This window comes from Hylaeus volcanicus, chromosome 3 (assembly GCF_026283585.1).
Source record: "Hylaeus volcanicus isolate JK05 chromosome 3, UHH_iyHylVolc1.0_haploid, whole genome shotgun sequence".
Lineage (NCBI taxonomy): Eukaryota > Metazoa > Arthropoda > Insecta > Hymenoptera > Colletidae > Hylaeus > Hylaeus volcanicus.
The window spans coordinates 5,668,914-5,690,610 of NC_071978.1; the positions used below are offsets into that span (position 1 = coordinate 5,668,914).

Consider the following 21,697-nt stretch of genomic DNA (forward strand, 5'->3'; position numbering starts at 1 on the left):
ACTGGCGCGATTCTTGATTAAATACAATGGCGTCGCGCGCGATGCGCCTCCGGTGCACCTGGGACCCGCTGCTGAAGGAAAGTAATTTCCTCGCGGTAACTTCTTCCCAACGTTGATTTACGCCGAAGTAAACGGTCAACGTCGGCCTAATTACCGTGTACCGTATGAATATCAGACAAAGTTGCAAGCTCCGAACATTGCCTGGCGTTGACGAAACATTGAACAATGTCTACCTTTCTCTGTCCAATCTTATAAGCTTTCTCTCTTTCGTAAAACAAAGTTTTTAATGCTATATTTCTAAATTTTGAAGGAACGAGACGTTTAGGAATTCGGGCCTCTTCATAGAGGAGGGATAAATAGTTCCCAAGGTAAACACGATGAAGAGCCACAAAAAGAAATTGGCGCTAAACGCGTGGCACAGCGGAATCGTGAAATTTGCAAAAGGGGAATGGAGAATGAAGCCGTTGAAGCATAATGTGCAAGGAACGCAAGAAGAAACCAAGGTGAATTAACATCGTGAAATTGCACAGTTTCATAATCAGAGGTAAACGTTGTCGTCTGGGGATAATATCAGCTATCCACGAATAATAAAAAGTGCAGTCGCTGACAAATGTACAGGAGGACTTCAAAGACGCGCGAATCCTCTCATCGGTTTTTGTCGTATCAGTCAACGTTTCTCGATAGTGGACAAACCAGTGATTCTCTTCTCCTTAGCGACTCGCGTCATGTATCTTCCGCGGCATCGTTCGCCGCCCTTTTGATGAATACAGATAGCCGATACCGTAAGAACATCGGATCCCGCGACTTCTTCCTGCCGTTATTTGCAATTACTTTTGCCACAAAAGCTGCTTAGTCAAAGTCGATACTGGCCAGGAGAGCCGGGGAAGTGGTGTCGAGAGGGACTGGATGAGTTGGGGAAAGATAGACAAACACGGACGGAAAAACGAACGGTTCGACCAGACGAACTTTATCGTCGACGCTCGGGAACACGTTTGAACTTTTACGTGCCTGTCAGCAGGCAAACAAATGCGCGAAACCATCCTGCCGTGGTGTCCGTACTCTTACCTTCTTGCGCTGTACGTTGAGTCCAAGGGTGAGGGCCTTTCAGAGCTGCAAGGCTGCATGTCGTCTCGCCGGTTCTTAGTAAAGGTCGCACTCTTCGTCTACTGGTACAGCTCGTCGCAGTTATGACGGGATGTTGAGCGCAAGCATAATTCTTGACCTCTTATGTGTACACGTGCTCTACAATTCTTAAACGATTCGGTAAATAGCAGTGCAATGTTAACGAAACTTAATATTGCTAGTCATGGGATGCGCACGAGTGTGATTTGGTATAATTTATAACATTCTTAAACATTGACACGTTGAGCGACACGCGAATTTTGAAGGAAATCCTCGTCAGGACACATGCACTCCTTAGAAGTATCGTGGTATTGTGGTATATAAATACATAAATGATACGATTCTGTAATAAATAAAAATTAAGTAAATTTTAAATGAATTTTCAGTAATTAATTAAAATAATATAAATTTTTTAGTTTTATATCATATTTTACACTGTCAGTCTGGAACGGAAAGTTCAGTGTCCGTCACCGATGACTGACGTGACACTCAACCTGTTGAATAAAGCTGCAAAGACTTTGAAAAGATTCATACCTACATATAAATGATCGGATCATTTTACATTCATTTTATTTCAACTACAAACTCCAGCTCAGCTCTAGGGCAAGGCAGTTCCAATAACGTAATAATAAAGGGATTAAACGCGTTGTAAAGTGCGAATCAGTGAACTTCATACATCGAATGTTCCCTAGAGAGATAAAGGATTGACTCCATCAGCTGGTAATACGCGAGAGTTCGACACTTTCATTGAGGGAAAGAAAGATTTCGATATGCGCTCGCTGGAGACTTGAATGACCGATAAGGCGATGACGATGAGTCACTCGGAACTGGATCCTATCACGTTCTCGCGCCAACGATCCTGCTTTTATGCTTCAACTTTTTTTAACGTCTCTTATTCCCTCTCGTTACTTATTCCGCACGTTTCGTGCCCATCACAGCATGATGCGACTCGTAATTGATTTTTTACATGTCCATACATCCTATGTAATCTACTTGCGTCTCGGACGACGTTCTGGTTACGCTTCAGATACTCGAAAATTACGGCAACAAAATGGGCTCGTAAATACCTATGATAACCTCTTCAAAAACACCGACGCACACGTGTACGTGGTCGGTTTTTTTAGTCGCTTTAAATACTTACATGAAAAGATTTTTAACGTTGCGTGCCCTGTCCAGTAAAAAGAGAAACATCTCGCATACGGTTTCACTTGTTCCTCGATTAGACTTTTAACTGTACATTGTGAAATATTTCCTTCTTCGATTCGAATGAAGTTCTAACCCCTTGACGTACAACGACGTTTCTATTTTCCAATATCAAAGGCAACCCACAGTAAGAGCAATGGAAGGTTAGCAGGCGGAATCAAGCATCTGTGGGCGAGCAGAGTGACCAAAGGTGATAAATCCGAGTCTCCTTCTTCCGTTTTTTTCCCAACAAGATGCGCTACAAAGCTGCATAACTTAACGCTATGGCGGATCGGAGCTGCGCGCTTAATAGGGGCGGTCGAAACAAAGACCTCGAGGAAGTTATCGCCAGGAATTATAAATCTCTTATAGAGACGCGTTCGTAATTTCCGCGGGTGTGAACGCTCCGTTGTAGGTGGACCCCGACGCCGGGGGACTAATTTATGGTCTCCACGAACGCATTGTTCGCCGGTAGGTGGAACGCGAGATTTTTCACGCAGTCATAGATACATCTACAGCGAAAATTATGGGAACTGTTTATACAAGATCCCTGGAATAATATTTGATAAATGATTATCACGTTTCTGCAATTATTAAATACCGAAGATGGAAAACTGATTAAACTCCACTTCTGACGCATGACTTTTTACGGCGCGTAACGAATTGTAGCATAATTATTTGCTATTTTTTCACATTTAGGAGGATCTAATTTTTAAACGAAAATTGTAACTCGTGTAACAAGAATTGTTATTTTAGGAGTGAGTTCAAGTAAATAGGTCGTGAGGTCATACTTTCATGAAGTAAAAAAGTTGGACGTGTCATGTGGAAATCAATAAAAGAATATCGCACTTTTTATGCTGAGTAATCAGAGCCCGCGCAGACGATAAACTGTATACCGTTATTAATATAAACGATGATGTTCGAGGACTATACCCCGCTTATTGTAACGACAGAAAGATACCATGTAAACACACGTTCGTAAATGTGCACATCCTTCCTAAGTTGCAGACATTAAGAGTTGCGCAATTAGTGGCATAACGCCGGCATGCGAATAAACTATCAGGCAGAGCGTTAAACCGTCAGAGTTACTAATTGTCATTGCTCGGAGTTAGTGGAATGTAAACAGTCGTAGTTTGACAAGGAATAATGTCAAGGCAATATTAATTAAGATCTGCATAATGGAGGGGTCGTTTTCAAACACTCTATCTAATGGTGGATTTTTGAAGCCTTCGAGCATTATGCCAGCTATTATCGTTGCGTTTGTCTAGCATCGAGTGCATAATTTCAATTTTTGAACGATATCCACTTTTGGACACATTCTTCGAAGGAGGTAATGGAGGTATACCGATCTTGATAAGTGCACCGACGTTTCGTGGCAAATACATTCGTCTCTCGGTAACAATTGAATCATATCACGTTTCACGAGAAGTCCTGTACCGCAACCATAGCACGCAATCGGCATATCTCGTCCCCATCAAGGAAATGCTTTCGCCACGCACGCGCACGCAAACAGTATCAGCTGCTTAACAAATAAAGCTCAATTTCCTCTCCTGGAATCCGTCTGAAGTCTCGAGCCTCATACAGAAGAAGTCCAAGGATGATAAATTTATATTCTGGCCAGAAGAAAGCCAAACTTTCCACGTTCTCTTTCATTTCATTATTTTCTAAACAAGACACAAAGGGTTAAATAAATTGTCAAATTGTTCTTCGTTTCAGTGCCTGGGTTCCGTTATATTCCTTTTACCAGTAAACAATGTTCCACAATTTCAAAAACGATAGTCGATCGTGCGTCGATCTAATATCGGTCTTAGCGTTGACGCAGAATTGTTAACGCACCCAACGATCCCACGGCGTTGATTCGCGCGAGCAATGCAACCCCATAGACCTTTAGGTCTCTCGTGGTGCCCTTACGACGTGCTGGTGCAACGCGAGACTCGATTAGGTGCATTAAACGCAACCATGCACTCCGGCTACCGTGGAACGCGCTGATACTGGTCCATGTGGTTCTCCTCCTCCATGGAATAGGTACACGTGGGCAGCGTGCGTGTTCCCCTCTGCGTGCTGATGATACCGCGGTATCTTTATAGAGAATGATCGAACCAGCGCTGCCTACTCGGCCGAGATAATAGCCAGGAATGGCAATTCCTGATTCTTGGAGCGCGAACGCCATTCGCGTGCTTTCATGGGATCAGCCGTGAGAATCCTCTCGCGATCTTTCAGGTCTAGTCTTTTGGAACGTGCTTCCACGAATCTGCTTCGGAGCCTGGGGACGATCAGCTGTCTCGAGATTGGTCCAACAAAATGGAGGTCGAGCAGGTCTCCACCAATTGCATTTCGATCTTGGCGAACCGATTCGCGACGTCCAATGGCGCGTCCCTCGGCTGTACCATCCACGGTGTCCAACGAATTTACGATTCGCCGCAACACTCACCTGGCTTTCTTTTGCGTTCTTTTTTTTTCCTCTCGTTTCGGCGGTGAAACGCACCGACTTCGATTTAGCGAAAGTGCCACCACTCTCGAGAGTTTTTAATTTTCTCGGAACGCGCTCGTTCGTCGTGCACGCGAGCGGGAGGAATCGCTAAAGAGCGCCGATCGAAGCGATATTTATGCAATACGATGACGATTTCCTCGAAGTCGACTTCACCGACGAAAGCATTCCTATATCGGCACGGTTTCACGGACAGGGCAATAATTATCATATAAATTCCAGCAGGTTCGATCACCGGAGAAACACGCGTAACTGTCCGCGCGTGAGATCTTGATCGTTATTGGTACCGTTCAATGCCTAACAGACGTGCGATAAGGCTGAAGAATCCTCCAATATGGTATAGAAAGTGTAGGTCCTGGAATGTATTTACTCGAGTGTCTGCTCATTAAGGTGCTGTAATAATCTGTGGACATCAGGAATTAATTGCGATGGAACTATACATTTTCAAAAGTTTATGCTGCTAATAGAGGGTGACTTTAAGAAAACAATAGGAAAATACCAAAATATATAAAACGCACAAATTTTAATTCTTTATCTGTATCTCTAAAAATATGAATTTGTACAAACATACTCACTTTAATAATAACCTTTGTGATAAACATTTTTTTTTATTAAATTTCACGAATTTCTCAGTGCATTTGATCTCAGTTAACGTTTAAGGTAAAAGTAGTTTTGCCCAAAGCTTAGAATTCGACGACGAAGTGTGTCATCATTTTCAATTTTCCCGGACGTTTACTGCAAACAAATTTCTCGAGCGCGTCGCGTTGCATAAACGCCACTTAACTTTATTTATCGTCGGCCCCGGTACATTCGTGGAGGCCCTTTTACTTATTACGTACTTTCCTCGCCCCGTTATTTACTTTAATGACAGCCGTTCGTTATAATTACACGGTTCGCTTATAGTTTCCACGTACGAATTAATTCGGGAACTCCGCGAAGCCTGCGACGAAAACCAAAGGAACTCGATCAAAATTAATAACCGATAATAACAAAGACCTGCCCCAGTAAGGGACGATTACAAGCTCCACGCTCCTCCGAGCTGTTTGTTTCGCGCGTCCTGATGAAGACTCGAGAGCTCGTTCGTGTGTCCTTTAATCTCTATAATTACGCGTCTTACCCGGACCAATTTGTTCTTTTTTCGCCATATGTAATGTAATTCACATTTAAATAACGCGGTACCTCGAAACACTCGAATTTACTCTCGATACCATAATGCAGGAGTCTCTACAAAAAAAAATAAGCCACGGAGATTCGAACCGACGATCCTTGTTTCACTCCTGTGACCTTGTTTGACTCCTTATTTTTGGATATGAGAGGCGCGATACAACAATAAATTAAACGAATAAAAAGTGTCACGGGATACGCGTAGAACATTATTTTGTATCGCTCTGAATTCTATCGTGTCCAATTTTATTACAACTCACCGAAAATTATGAGACGTTTAAACTACCCATACTCTTCAAGGTCGGAAACTGCTGCTCTACGGACATCGATTAAACATTATACATTCAGAAACGATCATGAAGCAATATTTCCGTCTCCGGTTTTCGTCATTTGTGGGAATTTACGACAATGTTCTGGCGAAGTCGAGACGAGGCTCGTCATGGGACCCAAACGCCGTTACTTTAATTTCAGGCAATCGAAACGGAGTTATCGCAGCCAATTTAATGTAATTGATATCTGGCGACATATTAAAAATAAATCCATAGTCGCAGACATTCCTAGAGTCGAAATATTCGAGGCTTTTAAGGTCCTGGAGAGTGCAGTTATGATACCAATGTGGGTTTTGTGGTTACCGTTTAGTTAGGGTACCGATGCTTGCGTTACGGATCATTGATCGCCAATCATCGGTACCTACCTTAACCGATCATCAGGTGACACCTTAACCGATCGATATGCCGCTTACTATGCTGAGAAACGTCTGGCTTCTGCAAGGACTCCTCGATAATTACATTTTATATATGTTACAAAAAGAAAGTCAAAAAGTCAGAAACATTGAATAAAAACTTTCTTTTCAACGAAAATCTGTCTCAGCTAGTGATGCGCGCGAGACGAGACGAGACGAAATTTCTACGATCTCGATCTTGATCTCGAAAAATCTCGAAACATGCATATCGATCTCGAATTTTCGACAATTTAAAATATACAAGATTTATCTCGTCTCGTGCGCATCACTAGTCTCAGTTTCCATCAGCATTAATTTCAAATCAAAGACTCAAACTTACTACATTGAAGTTAACTTTAGAATAACCTCCAAGCTGCGGATGTTCCTGCTGCCTAAATTAATTTGTGCGTCGTATAGGTGAGCTCGATAATACGAATATATGTAGAATGGTTCTGACAGTGAAACGCAAGGGGCACCGGAGATTTTCGGAATGATTTCACGGTTGAAACGAGCCTGATCCTTGGTAATTATATCCTGCCTGTTATCGGGTTTCGTCGGCTCCTCTCGCGTCTCCCGTGATGTTATTGCCGCGGACGCAGCTGGCAGCGAGCGCGTTCCTTCCTTTTAATCTGAGATTTGCATAAAACGCTCGTCCTCCAGTTTTTCGTTAATCGCTTACGGGTCACTGGCTTTTATCATTTGAAATTCCTCAGAGAATTTCGGAGTTGCTCGTCGACGATCGTTAGCGACTTCCTCGCGACCGCGATTTCACCGAGAAGTCATTCGCGCTGAATTATCTCTCCTCGCGTCACGAGTTCGTTGGCTAATTAGGAAGTTCAAGCGTAATCGCGTCAAATTGCTTCTGTATGTAGCAAAGGGTTTCCTAAAAGAGGAGATATATTCGATATTTTTCATTTTAAACCTCTACAGGAAGAATTCTTTTTCTGTAGACAACTTGCAAGTCATCAACATTGTAATTAAGACGTATATATCATCTTGTGGAAAAGCTAAAATTATTTGGCAATCTGTCGATATAGTAGCACGCGACCAGAAAGTAACACGAACCCATAGAGGGTTGATGGAAAGTAAAAGCTTAAAACGGTATTATTTTCTTGTTTATGCTTGGTGGAATTGTTTGAAATGAATCGTAGATTTGAAAAAGGTTTTTTTGAAGGAGAAGTGTCGTATCATCGTAGGTCGTCGAACTTACCAGTAAAGATAATACATTAGCCTGTTTCCTGGAACGCAATCATATACGTTTGAACATTGATGGTTATTTTAACGATTCTCTTGTACCTCGTTCTTCTTCCGGGTTCATCACTGAACATTATGTACATTATCACAGTGAACATTTGAGAATATTGAACTGACTTCGTTTAATCCTCTTCAAACTTCTAGTTTTGTACTTGCACACTATCTTCCTTTTTTCCGTAACTCGTTTCATCGCATCTTTAACTTTCCTATTTATTCTAATATCTTGGATGAAACAATTTATCTTGTACTTCAAATGCAACCTTTCCAAGTAGGATACTTCTATGTAACTTATCTTCTTTTAACAGGTGACTATATTTTAGCATCATTACCTACAAAGTTAAAGTGTTCCACTGCCAGTATCAATTTGCTTCTGTACATGGCGTTTCCTCATAAATCCTCGGTGGAATTATTTGTATTGAATGGCCAAGTGAAAAAGCTTGATGGACGATAATTAGCAGCTGTATGGATGGTGCAACTAAACCCGTTTCTTCTGTTTCTGATACATTTTCCGTGAACCAAAAGGAAAATAGAAGATGCCTTTTCAATTTATACAGTTTGCCTTTTCAATATCGGCTGTCAACTCTTCCTCCTTCATAGACGTCATTAACAGCTGAGAAGGATGCCTCTTGGGAGCCACGGGCAGTTTAGCCTTTCGCCTTCTTTGTAAGAAAACTATGAACCGAATCATTTGAACCAAGCATGGTGCCCCCAGAGTCATTCTTCTCAGCGCCAGACGATAACTTATCCTCATCTTGACTTCATTCAACTCTCTTTACGTCGCTACCTGGGAAGTCCAAGCGTTCCAAGGGTCGGTATCAATCTGCTTCAATATACGTTTCCTTGTTCATCCTTGGTGGAATTACTCGAATCGAATCACAGAAACAAAAAGAAAAACCTGATGGACGATAACGACCAGCTAGATGGATGGCGACTCTGAACTCTAAACGATTGCTCAAGCTCCAACGATTGATTCCACCTCGTACAAATTTCTACCTCTTGGAATTAGAAGAGAAACGCAGAGGAGGGCATTACTAATCGAGAAATAACGTTGCTCAACGGGAGCTGGAAGCCAACAAGGGGAAGATTTCGATGCCAAAGCTATCGTAGCGACAAATTGCTTGTTTTTAAGACTCTACGAACATTCGTTGCACATTTTAGCCTGATGGGATTAGTAAACAATACAAAAGAGCATTTTTTATCGAGGAATAACATTACTAAACAGAAGCTGCTTTCTAATAAACGGGAGATTTTGACGCAATAGCAAACGACCGTAGCGACAAATTGCTCACTGTTGTATTTAAGACTCTAGTAAGACTCTAAGTATCTAGGAACATTCATTGCAAATTTCAGCCCGGTGGAATTAGTAAACAATGCAAGAGAGCATTCTCAATCGAGAAATAACGTTGCTAAACAGATGTTTCCAATAAACGGGATATTTCGATGCGTGAACGACCGCAGCGACAAGTATGTAGCTCGTCGTACTTAAGACTCCAGAAACATCCATTGCAATTTTCTGCCTGCTAGAGTTAGTGCACAATGGAGGAGAGGATTCTCAATCGACGAATGACGTTGCTGAACAGGAGCTGCTTTCCAACAAACGGGAGACTTCGATGCCGGAGCCACCGCTGCGACAAGTTACACGCTGTTGTATTTACGACTCCAGGAACATCGACGTCCGCCAGTAACGATATCGAATCGACGAGATTTTATCTGCGTTGCGTGTCCATTCGAATCCACCGTGGAATGCGAATGGACACCCTGCCTGTGTAGTATATCCTGGAAATGAACGTTAAGGCGACGCTTATGCGGGATTGATTATCGGTTACACACCGACGGCGCGCGTGATCCGAGCGCAACCTGCGGTTAATGTGTTCGATGCTTCCAGAGGTCGAACTTTTTCGACAACCTTTTAGCCGCGGTTCGTTGGCTCTTTCCTAAGCTTTCACCGTTAGGCAGCCCGACAATGAGTCGCGATCCAAGATCACTTGTTAGGAAGTAAAGTTCCGGAAGTCGTGGTTCCGCTTACAATTAGTAGCCATCGCGCGAGAGATCCATATTTGAGCAACGTTCACTGGTTTGCAGAAATATCATCGGCTTTCGCTCGGCCGAAACGAACGTCTGTTTCCCTTCGGTGGACTGGCAGTTTGTTCAGGCTAGTTTGCTGAAACTCTTGCGGTCTCGCGAGGGAAATAAAATGATCGTTCGCGCTCGAAAATGTTGGCACGAGGAAGCAGAAGGCAGGGCTTTATGATTATTCACGGTGCTTGGAATCGGAAGTTGGGAAAACGAGACGCTGCTCTATCAATATTCAATGTTTGCGGCCAAACACCTGTCCCCTGTGAGTTCTGTGTTTTCTCTTTCAAATGCTACAAAACTTTCTAGAAGTTGCGTGGAAGTTATCGCTTAGTTAAACTTGAGTCTGGATTAGGCTGAACATAGCGTCTTGTGCTAACTGTGAGGGTGGGACAGAGAGTGAAACTTCTTTTGTTGGCAAAACACAAATTTATTTTGAGACTTCCAGAGAGTTGTAGAGTGGCGCTACCACGGCGTCCATCGTTGTTGCATCGAAGTTCATTGCCTCCGATTTCAGGTCAGCGATTGGACCCCTTTTACGACCGGTAAACATTACGTTCCAGGTCATTTACATAATTATTGATATTTATTGGCTAATAAAAATGCGAATGGCCGATGATCACGACGAGGGAACGTAAGAGTCTACAGTGAAATTTGTGATTAATTTGGAAGACAGTTTAACGTTATCCCGGCTGAGGTACGATATCGCGAAGTATTAATTTTCACGGAAATTTCGGAGTTGAGGATCCCCTCTGGGTTGATACGGTACTGCAAAACATTTTAAGGAGGAAGAAGGTGTGCTGAAGATTCAAGGGTCTTTCAATCACAGCCTGGGTAACAAGAGACGTCGCAGTCTTATGAAAATGAATTAAAGTTACCCTGAAGACCTAAATATTAACTCTTTGCAATTCGACAGATGACTCTCGGTCACCACTAGGTGTTCATTTCTTTAAAACTCGAACTTGTGACCTGATTAGCAAATTTCAAATTACAGATCTCATTTTCGAAGTCGATATAAGCTTAGCATTCGTGGCAATAGAATGCTAAGGAAGCATCTCGAGTTGCTGGTAGCTACCAGAAAAAAGTCCTCGAGTGTAAAGGGGTAACGTTAAACAAGTTATACACGAGTATGTTTGTCATTTCATGTAGTAAACGAACTCTTCTTGTTGTAATGTTCTGAAAATTCCAATTCAATAGAAGGGACCTTCTCGGAATCAAAGCGAGAATCAAACGAAATAAGCATAGCTTAGTTAACGACCGCTTTCTACAGGGCTGACACGGTAGAACCAGATCAGATAGACTGCGGTTCGTGTTCGTTGAAAAATAGTTTCTAGTAAATCTTCGTAAACGAAGCGAACCGTGTCTAGGTAACTCGAGCATCGTGTCAGAAAAAGCAATAACAGTAAATACGTCCTACGTTGTCACGACCCTTTTCTGGTTTTCGTTTGACTTCATTGGGCCAGATCATTCTTTGGCTCGTCGTGAAACTTGATAAGCTTCGGCCTGCTTATATTAACACAAGCACGTTAATTATAATTCATCTACTGTATACTAGAATTCAACTATCATTCTGTTCATTTTTCCCTCTTTTTCATTTCATTTCTTTGTATCATTCAATATCTCTTTAATCGTCTACTGTAGACTCTATTTCAAGAAGTTCATCTCATTTAATAACTAAATAATAACTAAATAATAATAAAGCATGTAATACTAAACATGTTCAATTTTGTATAAAAAAAATATATTTAGATAGTTGAATATTATATTTGGAAATTTGTGTACATTTCTGTAAAATTTCATGCTTTTTGAGCGATGATCTTGTTGTCCTTGGTGAAGACACGACAGCAGCCTCTGTTTATTACACACCTGAACATATTCAATGTAGACATAGTAATGCTTTTACTACAATGTATCGCGCACTTCCTCCACCGAAATTAGCACTATGGCACAACATCTACGATACCAATCGTCTTGAACGATCGTTAGAAATCAATCTCGCGTTCAAATTAAGGCAATCCATCTAACAGCATAGGTAGATAGCATTGCGTGGTTAGTGGTTCGTGAAATTTGTCACGCCTCGCTCGCATGGTCATTCGAAATAACGAGATAGAGGTAACGGAACAATTGCCATAGAAGAAATTCTTTGGAGTCCTCGTGTGCCACCCAAAGCGATCGCAATACCTACTCCTTGATTATCTCAGAAAAAATAATGATTTGCTCTAATACGTATCGATCGACTAACCGTTTCTCCAACATTTTTTCTATTATCCTTTTCACGTCCTTGGCCACACATTTGGACGTTTAGTTTTTTATCATTATAATTACTGTCAATAATAAAAAAAATTTTTAAACATTTCAACACATTTGCGACTGGCCGATATTTTGCGTTCCTGATACCGAGTACTGACGAAAGTAATACAATTCTAAAGCTGAACATCGCAAATTTGTATCGTTACAGCGAAGATAAAATTTACAAAATATATTTTGAAATATCCAAAGACGTTCATAATTTTGTCATAATCAGGAATAGAACTTGAATGTATTAAAATCGAGAAGTTCAAAGGAAACCTTGCCAATGAACGCTATAGGCTAAATCGTCTATTATTCGCATAAAAGTTTGCCTATCTCAATGCCAAGAGCATGTCCTCCCCTCAAAATGAAAAAGTCAAGGGCAAAGTTCAGGAAGCTCGGTGCCTGCTCCATCATGCCTAACACGATCCACGTAATTCCATAGTGTGTACATATTTAACATTGCACCCGCGACGTAATTGCGATCAACGTGCTGGTCGCAGAGGTTAACGTTCCGAGGATTAAGAAACTTCCAGCGAAACGGTATTTTAATAATGTTGTAATGGGCGCCAGTTCGAAACAACGATTAATACACGTTCGCGGTGAAAAAAGTCGATGCGATGATACTTTATGGAATAGAGACGCTGCCGGTTCATGCGGGTGGAATAACGAGGAAGTTGTTTCACGACAGATTAAGTGTCCGTGTAACAGAATTTTCATAGTCGTCGGAGACCTCCGCCGCGCACTAGTGTTGGATCCTTTTCAATTCTGACATTGGTAAAGTATCATCTCGCGAGCAGTATTCATCATGAGCGCTGGGAAATGATACACGTATGCGACAAGTAGCCGAGCTTTAGGAACTGGAATGAATACCGTTTTTTTTTTTGTATAAGCTTAGTTTAATACAAATTAAATGCAGCTCTTTGAATACAACTTTAATCCATTCACTGCCAGGCAAATTTAAAGCGTTTTGCCTTGAGCGCCAAGATTTAATACAAATGTGTAATCTAGGTATTATTTTAACGATAAAAAGTGATATTAAATTTGCTGTCTTAAAAAGAACATTTATGATCTTCTTTTGCAACAATTCGCGACTCACTGTAACGTTGGCAGTGAAGTCGACGAATCACAGAAAGTGGGTCGATTTGACCACTTTATGAACGAATATTTTTGTCAAATACTATGTATACAGCTAAATTTGTAACGTACGTCCCATAATCATAATAGAATAACCGATATCAGTGCTACAACCTCGCACAGACGTGATCGGCCCATTTTGCAAATGAACCGATACTATCTACGTATCTTCGACGAATCGCGTTGTATGTGGTGATTTCGATGCACCACGTTCATGAATTCGCGCCGGTTGGTTTCTTATTAGAGGGAATCGACGCGAAATAACAGGAAGACGGGAGTCCACTCGCGCCTCGCCAAGCCGAGCGGACGCGTGTCTTTCCGTAACGAAGATCTGTTGGCGGTTTCAACGAAGCGAGCAGCGAACAATCGTTGGCTCCGTCGAACGTGATCGATTTTCTATTTGTTCTGCACACCGAGCAGTCCAGGGAACGTACAAGCTTAGGTTTATCCATGTCAAATACACAATCTGCGTGAGGTCTTCTCGAGAATCCTTAGTATTTGTTTGGTCTTAGTGACAAGTGGAACTTTCAAGTTTCCTTTTCATCGAGTTTATATGTAAATATTCGGCACAAGTGGTTAGCGAAGGATAGAAACTGTAACTTTTTTTTGTACGATTCGAAATGCACCAAAATGGTCGTGCTCCATGAACCTAGTGTTAATAAAAGATTCGTCTATTATCAACAAGTCGATTGATTAACATGGGGGTAGCACCTGCTAGTCGTAAAGTTACACGTAAAATGATGACCTGTTCGTAACGCGTCCTTGCACTTTCGATAATCAAAAATGACAGCTTTATCGCCTCCGCCGTAAATCCTTCCGCGGCGTCCCATCTGGTGCCTCCGTCGATCGTACGTGTTGGATCGAAAATTAATGGAACCCTCCTTGGCGACGTGATGTGTCATTATATTCTCTTTACGATATCAGGCCTATTTTAAACGCGTCAACGGAATGGTGATGGATCTTCAAGGCCTGCGATTTCGTCTAACGGATATGATCATGCTCGACTCTGTGATCCGCGATTAGACTCTTCGGGGGATATAATAAACTAAAAAAGCTAATGTGAGTCAGCTTTACGTCTGGATAACTTGGGATTCCCCTTAGCATAGTGCAAGCATGGAAGCGCCATTATCTTGTAAACTCTGTGCAGTGGGCGTCTTTCGAAAATTGAATAATTTATGTATAATTATTCTGGGCATCTTAAGAAAATAGCTGGTATCTTCTATATGAAGGTATTAAAGTCCAAACGAAACAATCTATAAGTAAGTACATTCAGTTTCGTGACTTATTTTGAATAGTTTAATATAGCACCAATCGCTAAAATCAAGAAAAAAATGTGTGTAACTTAATTTCCCAGTGATGTGACTCATCATCATAATGAAACAATTGATCAATGGCACAATTTATATTTATTTTAAATGAACTGATCCATCCCTGACGAAGTTGAGGAACGTCCATTTTGAGAAGAAGTTGCCACGACAGCCAGGAGATTACATGGAGTGGATACATTTCAAGGAGAACCGCTGCCAATTAATTAAAGGTAACTTTGAGCGCGTCCGGACGTGGTCGTGCGAAAATAATTAGGCCAATCGACGCGAATCTCGCTTCATCGAGGCGACGTCTGCTCGCAAGGATCTTCCATCTCGTCCGTGAGGGATTCAATTTCGACGGGGAGATCGATGAATCATGCGAACGGATAGTCCCTCCGTAGGCAGATAATTTGACGTAAATTGTTTCGTACTTTCTGTTCTTATTGCGACTGCGGGCACACGGTGAGTAAGCTAATTAACTGATGCGCTTGGGAGGTCTCTTTGAGGTGCATATAAGGGGTGGTTAATTGAATTATATCGATGATGACGCTAATAACGAGTTTGAAAAGTGGCGGACCTTTATATTTCCGTGCGAAGGAGTGAAATCTTTGTTTAAAAGTTTTATTACGTACGTAATTGATTTGTTGTCATGAACATGTAGCTTTAAGTATCTTGGTATTCGTGAAGTCTCCACATGTGTAGCAACGTTTCGATTGTATTTTAGATTTTCTAACATTTTTATTGAATCCTGTATATGAAGGTGATTTTTTGCAAGCTACCTAGAAACTTCTTGTATTTCTTTCTATCTAACAAAAGCTTCCTTAACGAAGTTCTCGCAGATCAACAGGTGTTAGACGAAGGCACGATATAAGGTTCAAAGGATTTGTTAGCTCGCTAGTTCTTTACGTTGTTAACTCCAGGATCGATGATTGCCTTCGACTGCGGATTAAGATTGCGACGCGTGGAATCCTAATATCGTTTTTTCTCCATACTGAATAGCGTAACAGTACATATAATACCTTAGCTCTTTGGGGGCTAACTAATGATGTTACTTTATTTTGTTTTTTTTCATAAGGCACGAGTACAGTGGTCGATGCTCGAACCCAACCTTGACTTCCTATTGGTCGTAAACATGGCATATGGGTATATAAAATCGAGTCGATGTAAATACTTTTCATTAGAAGGCTTGGGAATTACAAAGTACTTACTGGCTTCCATTAAAACGGAATAACCAGATTTTATTAGAAACATATGTACCTATTACCAAGTCCGTCAGATATTAATACTCGTTATTAACTCATTACAAGTTATACTATGTTTCTAATTCTGTTTACATTTTCAATATTACTTGGATATTATATGTAGGTTAAATAGAAATTATTTGTAGTAAAATAAAAGGTTGATTTATAGTAAATATTCGCACAGACACAAAATTAATTTCCGCACCAAATAACTAAGATTAATATTTTACTTTCAATTCTGAAAATCATTAATCCAAGGAGGGTCTGGACTTCCCTTGCCAGTAAGACTACCAACCGAACGAAAACTGAAATCAAACCAGAAGTTACAAATTGAAGACCACACGAAACGCAGAGTCGGCTGATCCAAAAACGAAGATAAATCCCGTATTGCCAAGCGATTCGTGACGACGATCCAATCTCATCGCGTTGCGTCCACCTTGACACAGAACGCGACATTCCACTATGCAATCGGTCACGTACGATCTCGTGCTGCGATCTGCTCTTCATCCGCGCTCATCTGTGACCCGTTCGCTTTGCATAATCTCGAATTATAAGCCGGAAATGTTTCACTCTGGCCGCGAACGTGGCCGATTATCATCGCGGTGGACGCGTGTCCGCGAAAATACAGGCTAATTGCACGCATTCCGGTTCCCCCGTTGTCGTCGGACCATGGACCATTAACCGATTGCGGTTCTCTGTTTAGCAATCAGAGATAATCTCCTAAGAATGAACTTAATTCGTCTAATAAATGACTCAGTTTCCTGACTACCGCGCGTGGAATTTGTCCTGTGTCTTGTAACGTATCGATTCGCGTTTTATGAATTCACAGCGAATATGACAACGTGTATTATGTTCAGAGTATTGGCATAAGGCCTACAATGGCCATCTGTGACGTTAATTTGGTTTCTTTACCGGCAAGCATCGATTTATCCTCATCGGTAGACTTACGTGCGTCAACGCCAGGCGTTGAAGTCACCACAATAGCGAATTGCTTTAGCTGTCTAGTTCTACTGAATCAATGACATTGTAATTTTCAGAAAATTAAATTCTTTGTGGATGGTTGGTCTTTGTTAAAGGTTCATGTAAGATGAACACCCCCGTCAAACTTGAAAGATGTATTCACAAGTGACCAAAATTCTGAGTTTGTAAGAATCTAACATTTACCTATTTTTTACTGCTCTAAGTTTGTCTTCTCAACGACGCTAAGGCGCATTCTTATGCTTGCGTTCAAATAATGTCTCAGAGTAGCCCAGAAATGTACGATAACGACTATCTCGATTTGCCCACTCGAGATGAAGTTCCCGCGTAGAATTTATGGTCCGCGAGACGCCTCCAAAGTTGCGATGCATTCATCACGTGCATCCGTGAGTGCACTTGCCGCGAGAGATTCCCTGGAATTTTAAGGAATACAGGAAAATGGATAGCACTCCAGAGTAACTCGAATGTGGAACTCATAAATCAGCTTTAAGCGTTTCGTGCTCTTATTTCAACATCTCGACGTGCCATTGAGAACTTTGGACTGTTAACGCATGTCACGTTATCTTGAAATCTTAGTAGATTAAATATTTTTTTGCAATCTGTGCAATCTATGAAGACAGTGCTATGAAAACAATGTACTGGATTTTCCAGAATCTTTAAACTCGCATCTCTATTTGTAGTTCTTCGACTGTTTGATTTAGATAAAAAATAGGCTTTACAATAGAAGCTGCGGAGAAAATATACAACGAAAAATAACAATTTCTGTGATTTAATTGCATAACCGGTTCGCCATTTCATCTCGTGAATCACTTGCGCCGCTGAAGAATCTGTCAGATGCGCCGAAAGCAGGCGGAGATGCAACGTGGCGGAAATAATCGTTTCCTTGGAAATCTCGGAAAGTATAATTTGTGTACACAAGCAAATTACACGAAGGGTTCGACAGAGTACGCATTAAACCACGCACTCCCTGTTTAATTTTCGCGTAACTGCTTTTTTGACCTCGGTAAGGGATATCAAATGATTATTTGCAGATATAATTAGTTCCTCGAATAACTGTCTTCCAATCATACGAGCATCATTTTAAATAACGCTTCATTTCGGATAATGCGTTTCTCCCCGTTGGTGTTATCCCCAGATCTTTAATACTCACGCTATCCGCTACACACTTACAAATGTTTCTTTTTGTCACTTTAATGTAATTTTCGAAAGAAGATTCCTATTTTTCAACAAGCAACACTAGAATCTATAGAGGTTAAAGACAATTATTTAATCGACAAGTTAACGTGAATAAATACCAACAATAATTGCCCCGACAATTCGCTTCTATCAGAAAGTATAAACATCGATCCTCGAGGACATAACTTTATTGCTACTTTCAGACATTGAAGTAAATTCGAAAACATTAATTTTTTATAGAGTTATGCTAATGCGTAGTCTTTCGCACCGATTCAGGCATAAATTTCCACGAAACGGGCGAGTTTTCACGCAAGCAGTGAAGTTTTAACGCTTTACCATCCGGCGCCTGGGTTCGTGGAACGACTATAAATATATTGTAGTAACCACTTCTTGATAACAACCGTGTCGATCGTAAATTACGACACTGTTCCGTGAAATAATGCACTGTGACCCATCTCTGCCCGTGCAAAGCGTGCTAAACTCGAGGTGTATATCATTATAATAACCTTTCCGTTGACAATTCGTACTTTGTAGCGCGTTCAGCATCAAACTATGCGCATAAAATAGTAATAAATAATCACCATAGGTGCTCAATAGAATTATGGCGTAAATAGGCGTGATGTGCTTGTTAGGTGGATTAAATTTCAACCCTTCACAATGGAATTCTAAAGAAGCGGACACCGCGCTATAAATTTTGATAAATGCCAAACGAAGCCAGCAAGCACTTAAAAGGGTGAGGGTACGTGATTCGATTGTTGCTTTTGTTTTCTTAAAGATAATAGCAACAGGATTAAACCACTACTAGATCTCGGGGGAAAAAGTCGTTTAAGTTTATAATTTTTACTCACGAAACTAAACGTTCTATGAATATACTGTAAATATAAAAAATGTCCGTACCAGGAGCACCTGTTTTCCATAAACTCGAGGAAAATCGTTGCAGCGTTCCAGGCACGCGTCCTGTTCGCCTACGAGGCGGCAAGAAGAGACACGATCCGGTAGATCTCTGTGACGGCATACCTGGTGCTTCTTCTCGCGCTTCTTCATGCCCATCGATGACGAGCTTATCTTACGCGTGCCATCGGCTCGATTGTGCATAACGCTGACGCGCGTCGCGTTGATGGGTCGAATGTTGTAATTTATTCCTCGCACGAGGGGCGCCTCCACGCGTCCCTAGTTTGCTGGAAACGCGCGGTGAAACGACTCTTGCTTGTAAAAAGATTCCTCGTGGCTCTTTTTTCGACCGCGGAAGTAACATGCATCGCGGGACACGCCTGAGCGTTCTAATTCAGCTGCACGCGTCCGTGAAGTCTGGGTTACATGGACATTTCAACTCAATTCGTTTGATTTCAACTTAATTTATTTTCTGGACTTGTAGTCTCATAAACTCGTATATTGAACAAAAAAATAAGTATTCTTCCACGAGCTCTGGAAATTTATTTTCGTTAACCGTCTATGCGACCGACGCTAAATGGGATATAAATGATACCAGGCAATTTTTTATCCTCCGAGAATCGCTGACAGCGATGATTTAGCGCTGCAGATCGGGTTTTTGCACCGGAGGTGTGTCTCTAAAGATAGTCAGGTGTCGCGGAGCGTTGGGATGTCGCCAATTAGAAATTTCGCTTGCCCGCCAGCGATGCTCGATCGTCGCGGATGTTTTAACGCAGATAAATTACTGTTATTAATTCTAGTCGACGAACGACTGCTTTAACCTCCTAATTACGGCAATTTCACGGTCACGCCCCTAGAGTCGTGTAAATGCTGATAAATCAACGAATTATTCGTCGATTAGTTTCGCGAAACGCAGAATTGAGCCATCATTCTTCCCAACCGATTCCAGCATTTGATTTATTCGGTATTGACTTACTAATACTCCCTGTATCATGTGTGAGTCTGTGACCAACAGTCGAGAAAATAATAAATTAAATTGAAATCAAACGAATTGAGTTTAAATGTCCATGTCTTTTTGAACGCATCAAGTTCCGTTTTATTTGTATGTCAACGGGTTAAAGAAACTAGAACACAGTAATTCAACGATACTAAAACAAAGATCTACAGTGTATACCATGCCAGTCTTTTTGGCAACATTCTGGTGTCATTAATCACGACACCGAGCACCGTTTACTTTTAATTCGTCCCCCAATTATCTCAAACAATCGTCCCATCGTAGCCCCGGTGATAAATGTCACGCGAAGCATAAGAGAAACGGTCGATTTATTCATGCCCAAAGAGGCGAACAAGCCTCTTCGTCATCCTCGTCGACGCACGGTGCGAGAGGTTACAGTAATTCCCTGCACTTTGTTTCAGAATGCTGTGGGGAAGATGCGTCTTCTAGTTCTCGTCCTGGCCGGCTGCTTGAACGTTCTCGAAATTACTCGTTGTCAAGAGCTTTCGGTCATCAGGCACTCCGATGGAGATATTTTCACGTTGGAAGGTAAGCCACGGTGCGAGAGCAGCGATTAATAAATCTTTACGACGCTTCCTGTCTCTTTCTCTCTTTTACGTCGTCATTTTCGTCCTGCTCTCTCGACGTAAATCATCGGAACTCCGGCGTCGAGACGCGAGATTCGTGGACTCGTTCGCCGAGTGCCACCGTTTCTTTTTTCCAAGGGAACGAAACTGCGAATCGCGCGATCGTGACGCGCCGTTTTTCAACGAAATCACACGCGGGAATGGAAAAAGAAATAAGGATTCCGAACCGTGATTCGTCGGGCACAATGGCGGCATGGATGAACGCTCGTGGCCGATTAGCCATGAAATTACGATGTAACGGTTTGACAGCTGTACTTTACCTGACCAGATTATACGTAGCGTTCTGGCAACGTCGTTAGATTACGTGAATTTTCTCATCATCGAGGTACAAACTCGAATGTCCTGTTGGTACAGTTACGCAGGGTTGTCACATGCAAAGGTTAACGGCATCAAAAGATCGTCAGGTCAATCGTCGAGTGGTATCACTGGATCATTTTTGGCTGAACTTTACTTTGGGCACCAAAAATTATCTAGTTCTATTCCGAATCATCTTAATCTATTGACATATCATGATTATTTCATCTTCGCCGATTCAATCTATCCATTCGTCATTATTAATGATCGTACTATAGCGTTTGCATCTTTAATGGATTTTAATTATTGCCCGAGGCCTACGCGTCGCAAACCGCTTTCTTATTACAGAGCATTTAACACTAATCTGGACAACTCGTCTCTCATTGCATGAATTTGTTAGCAAACACTGTGTGTATCATACCGTTAACTTTGCTGATGGAACTGTTTGTTCTCTTAAACGTTCTATAATCTCGAGACACCGTGTGCAGTAATCATATCCTTATTCACTTATCATAAACTTGGCTGTTAAGGTTCCTGCACGGAGGCTTGCGCAGTTCTCAGCAGCGGTACAGCCAGCCCTTACACTCGCAGCCCTTCGACAGCAGGACTCGTTCACCCCAACAACACCTGCACTTGCCAGTGCAACTATGGCCTGCCCACCTTCCGAGAGGATCTTCACATCTGCGTGAATGATATCCACGGTAAGTCCCTTTAATCTTACCGTCGTCCACTCGCTTCC

General features: G+C 41.7%; 1 protein-coding gene across 1 annotated transcript in view; it reads left to right on the plus strand.

The window, feature by feature from the left end:
* LOC128873840 (uncharacterized) overlaps positions 1–21,697 on the plus strand; it is an 83,135-nt gene that overhangs the window by 40,619 nt on the left and 20,819 nt on the right. Inside the window, exons 5-6 of the mRNA XM_054117742.1 lie at positions 20,440–20,566; positions 21,489–21,659. Coding sequence (XP_053973717.1) covers positions 20,440–20,566; positions 21,489–21,659 — 298 coding nt within the window. The remainder of the gene's footprint in view (positions 1–20,439; positions 20,567–21,488; positions 21,660–21,697) is intronic.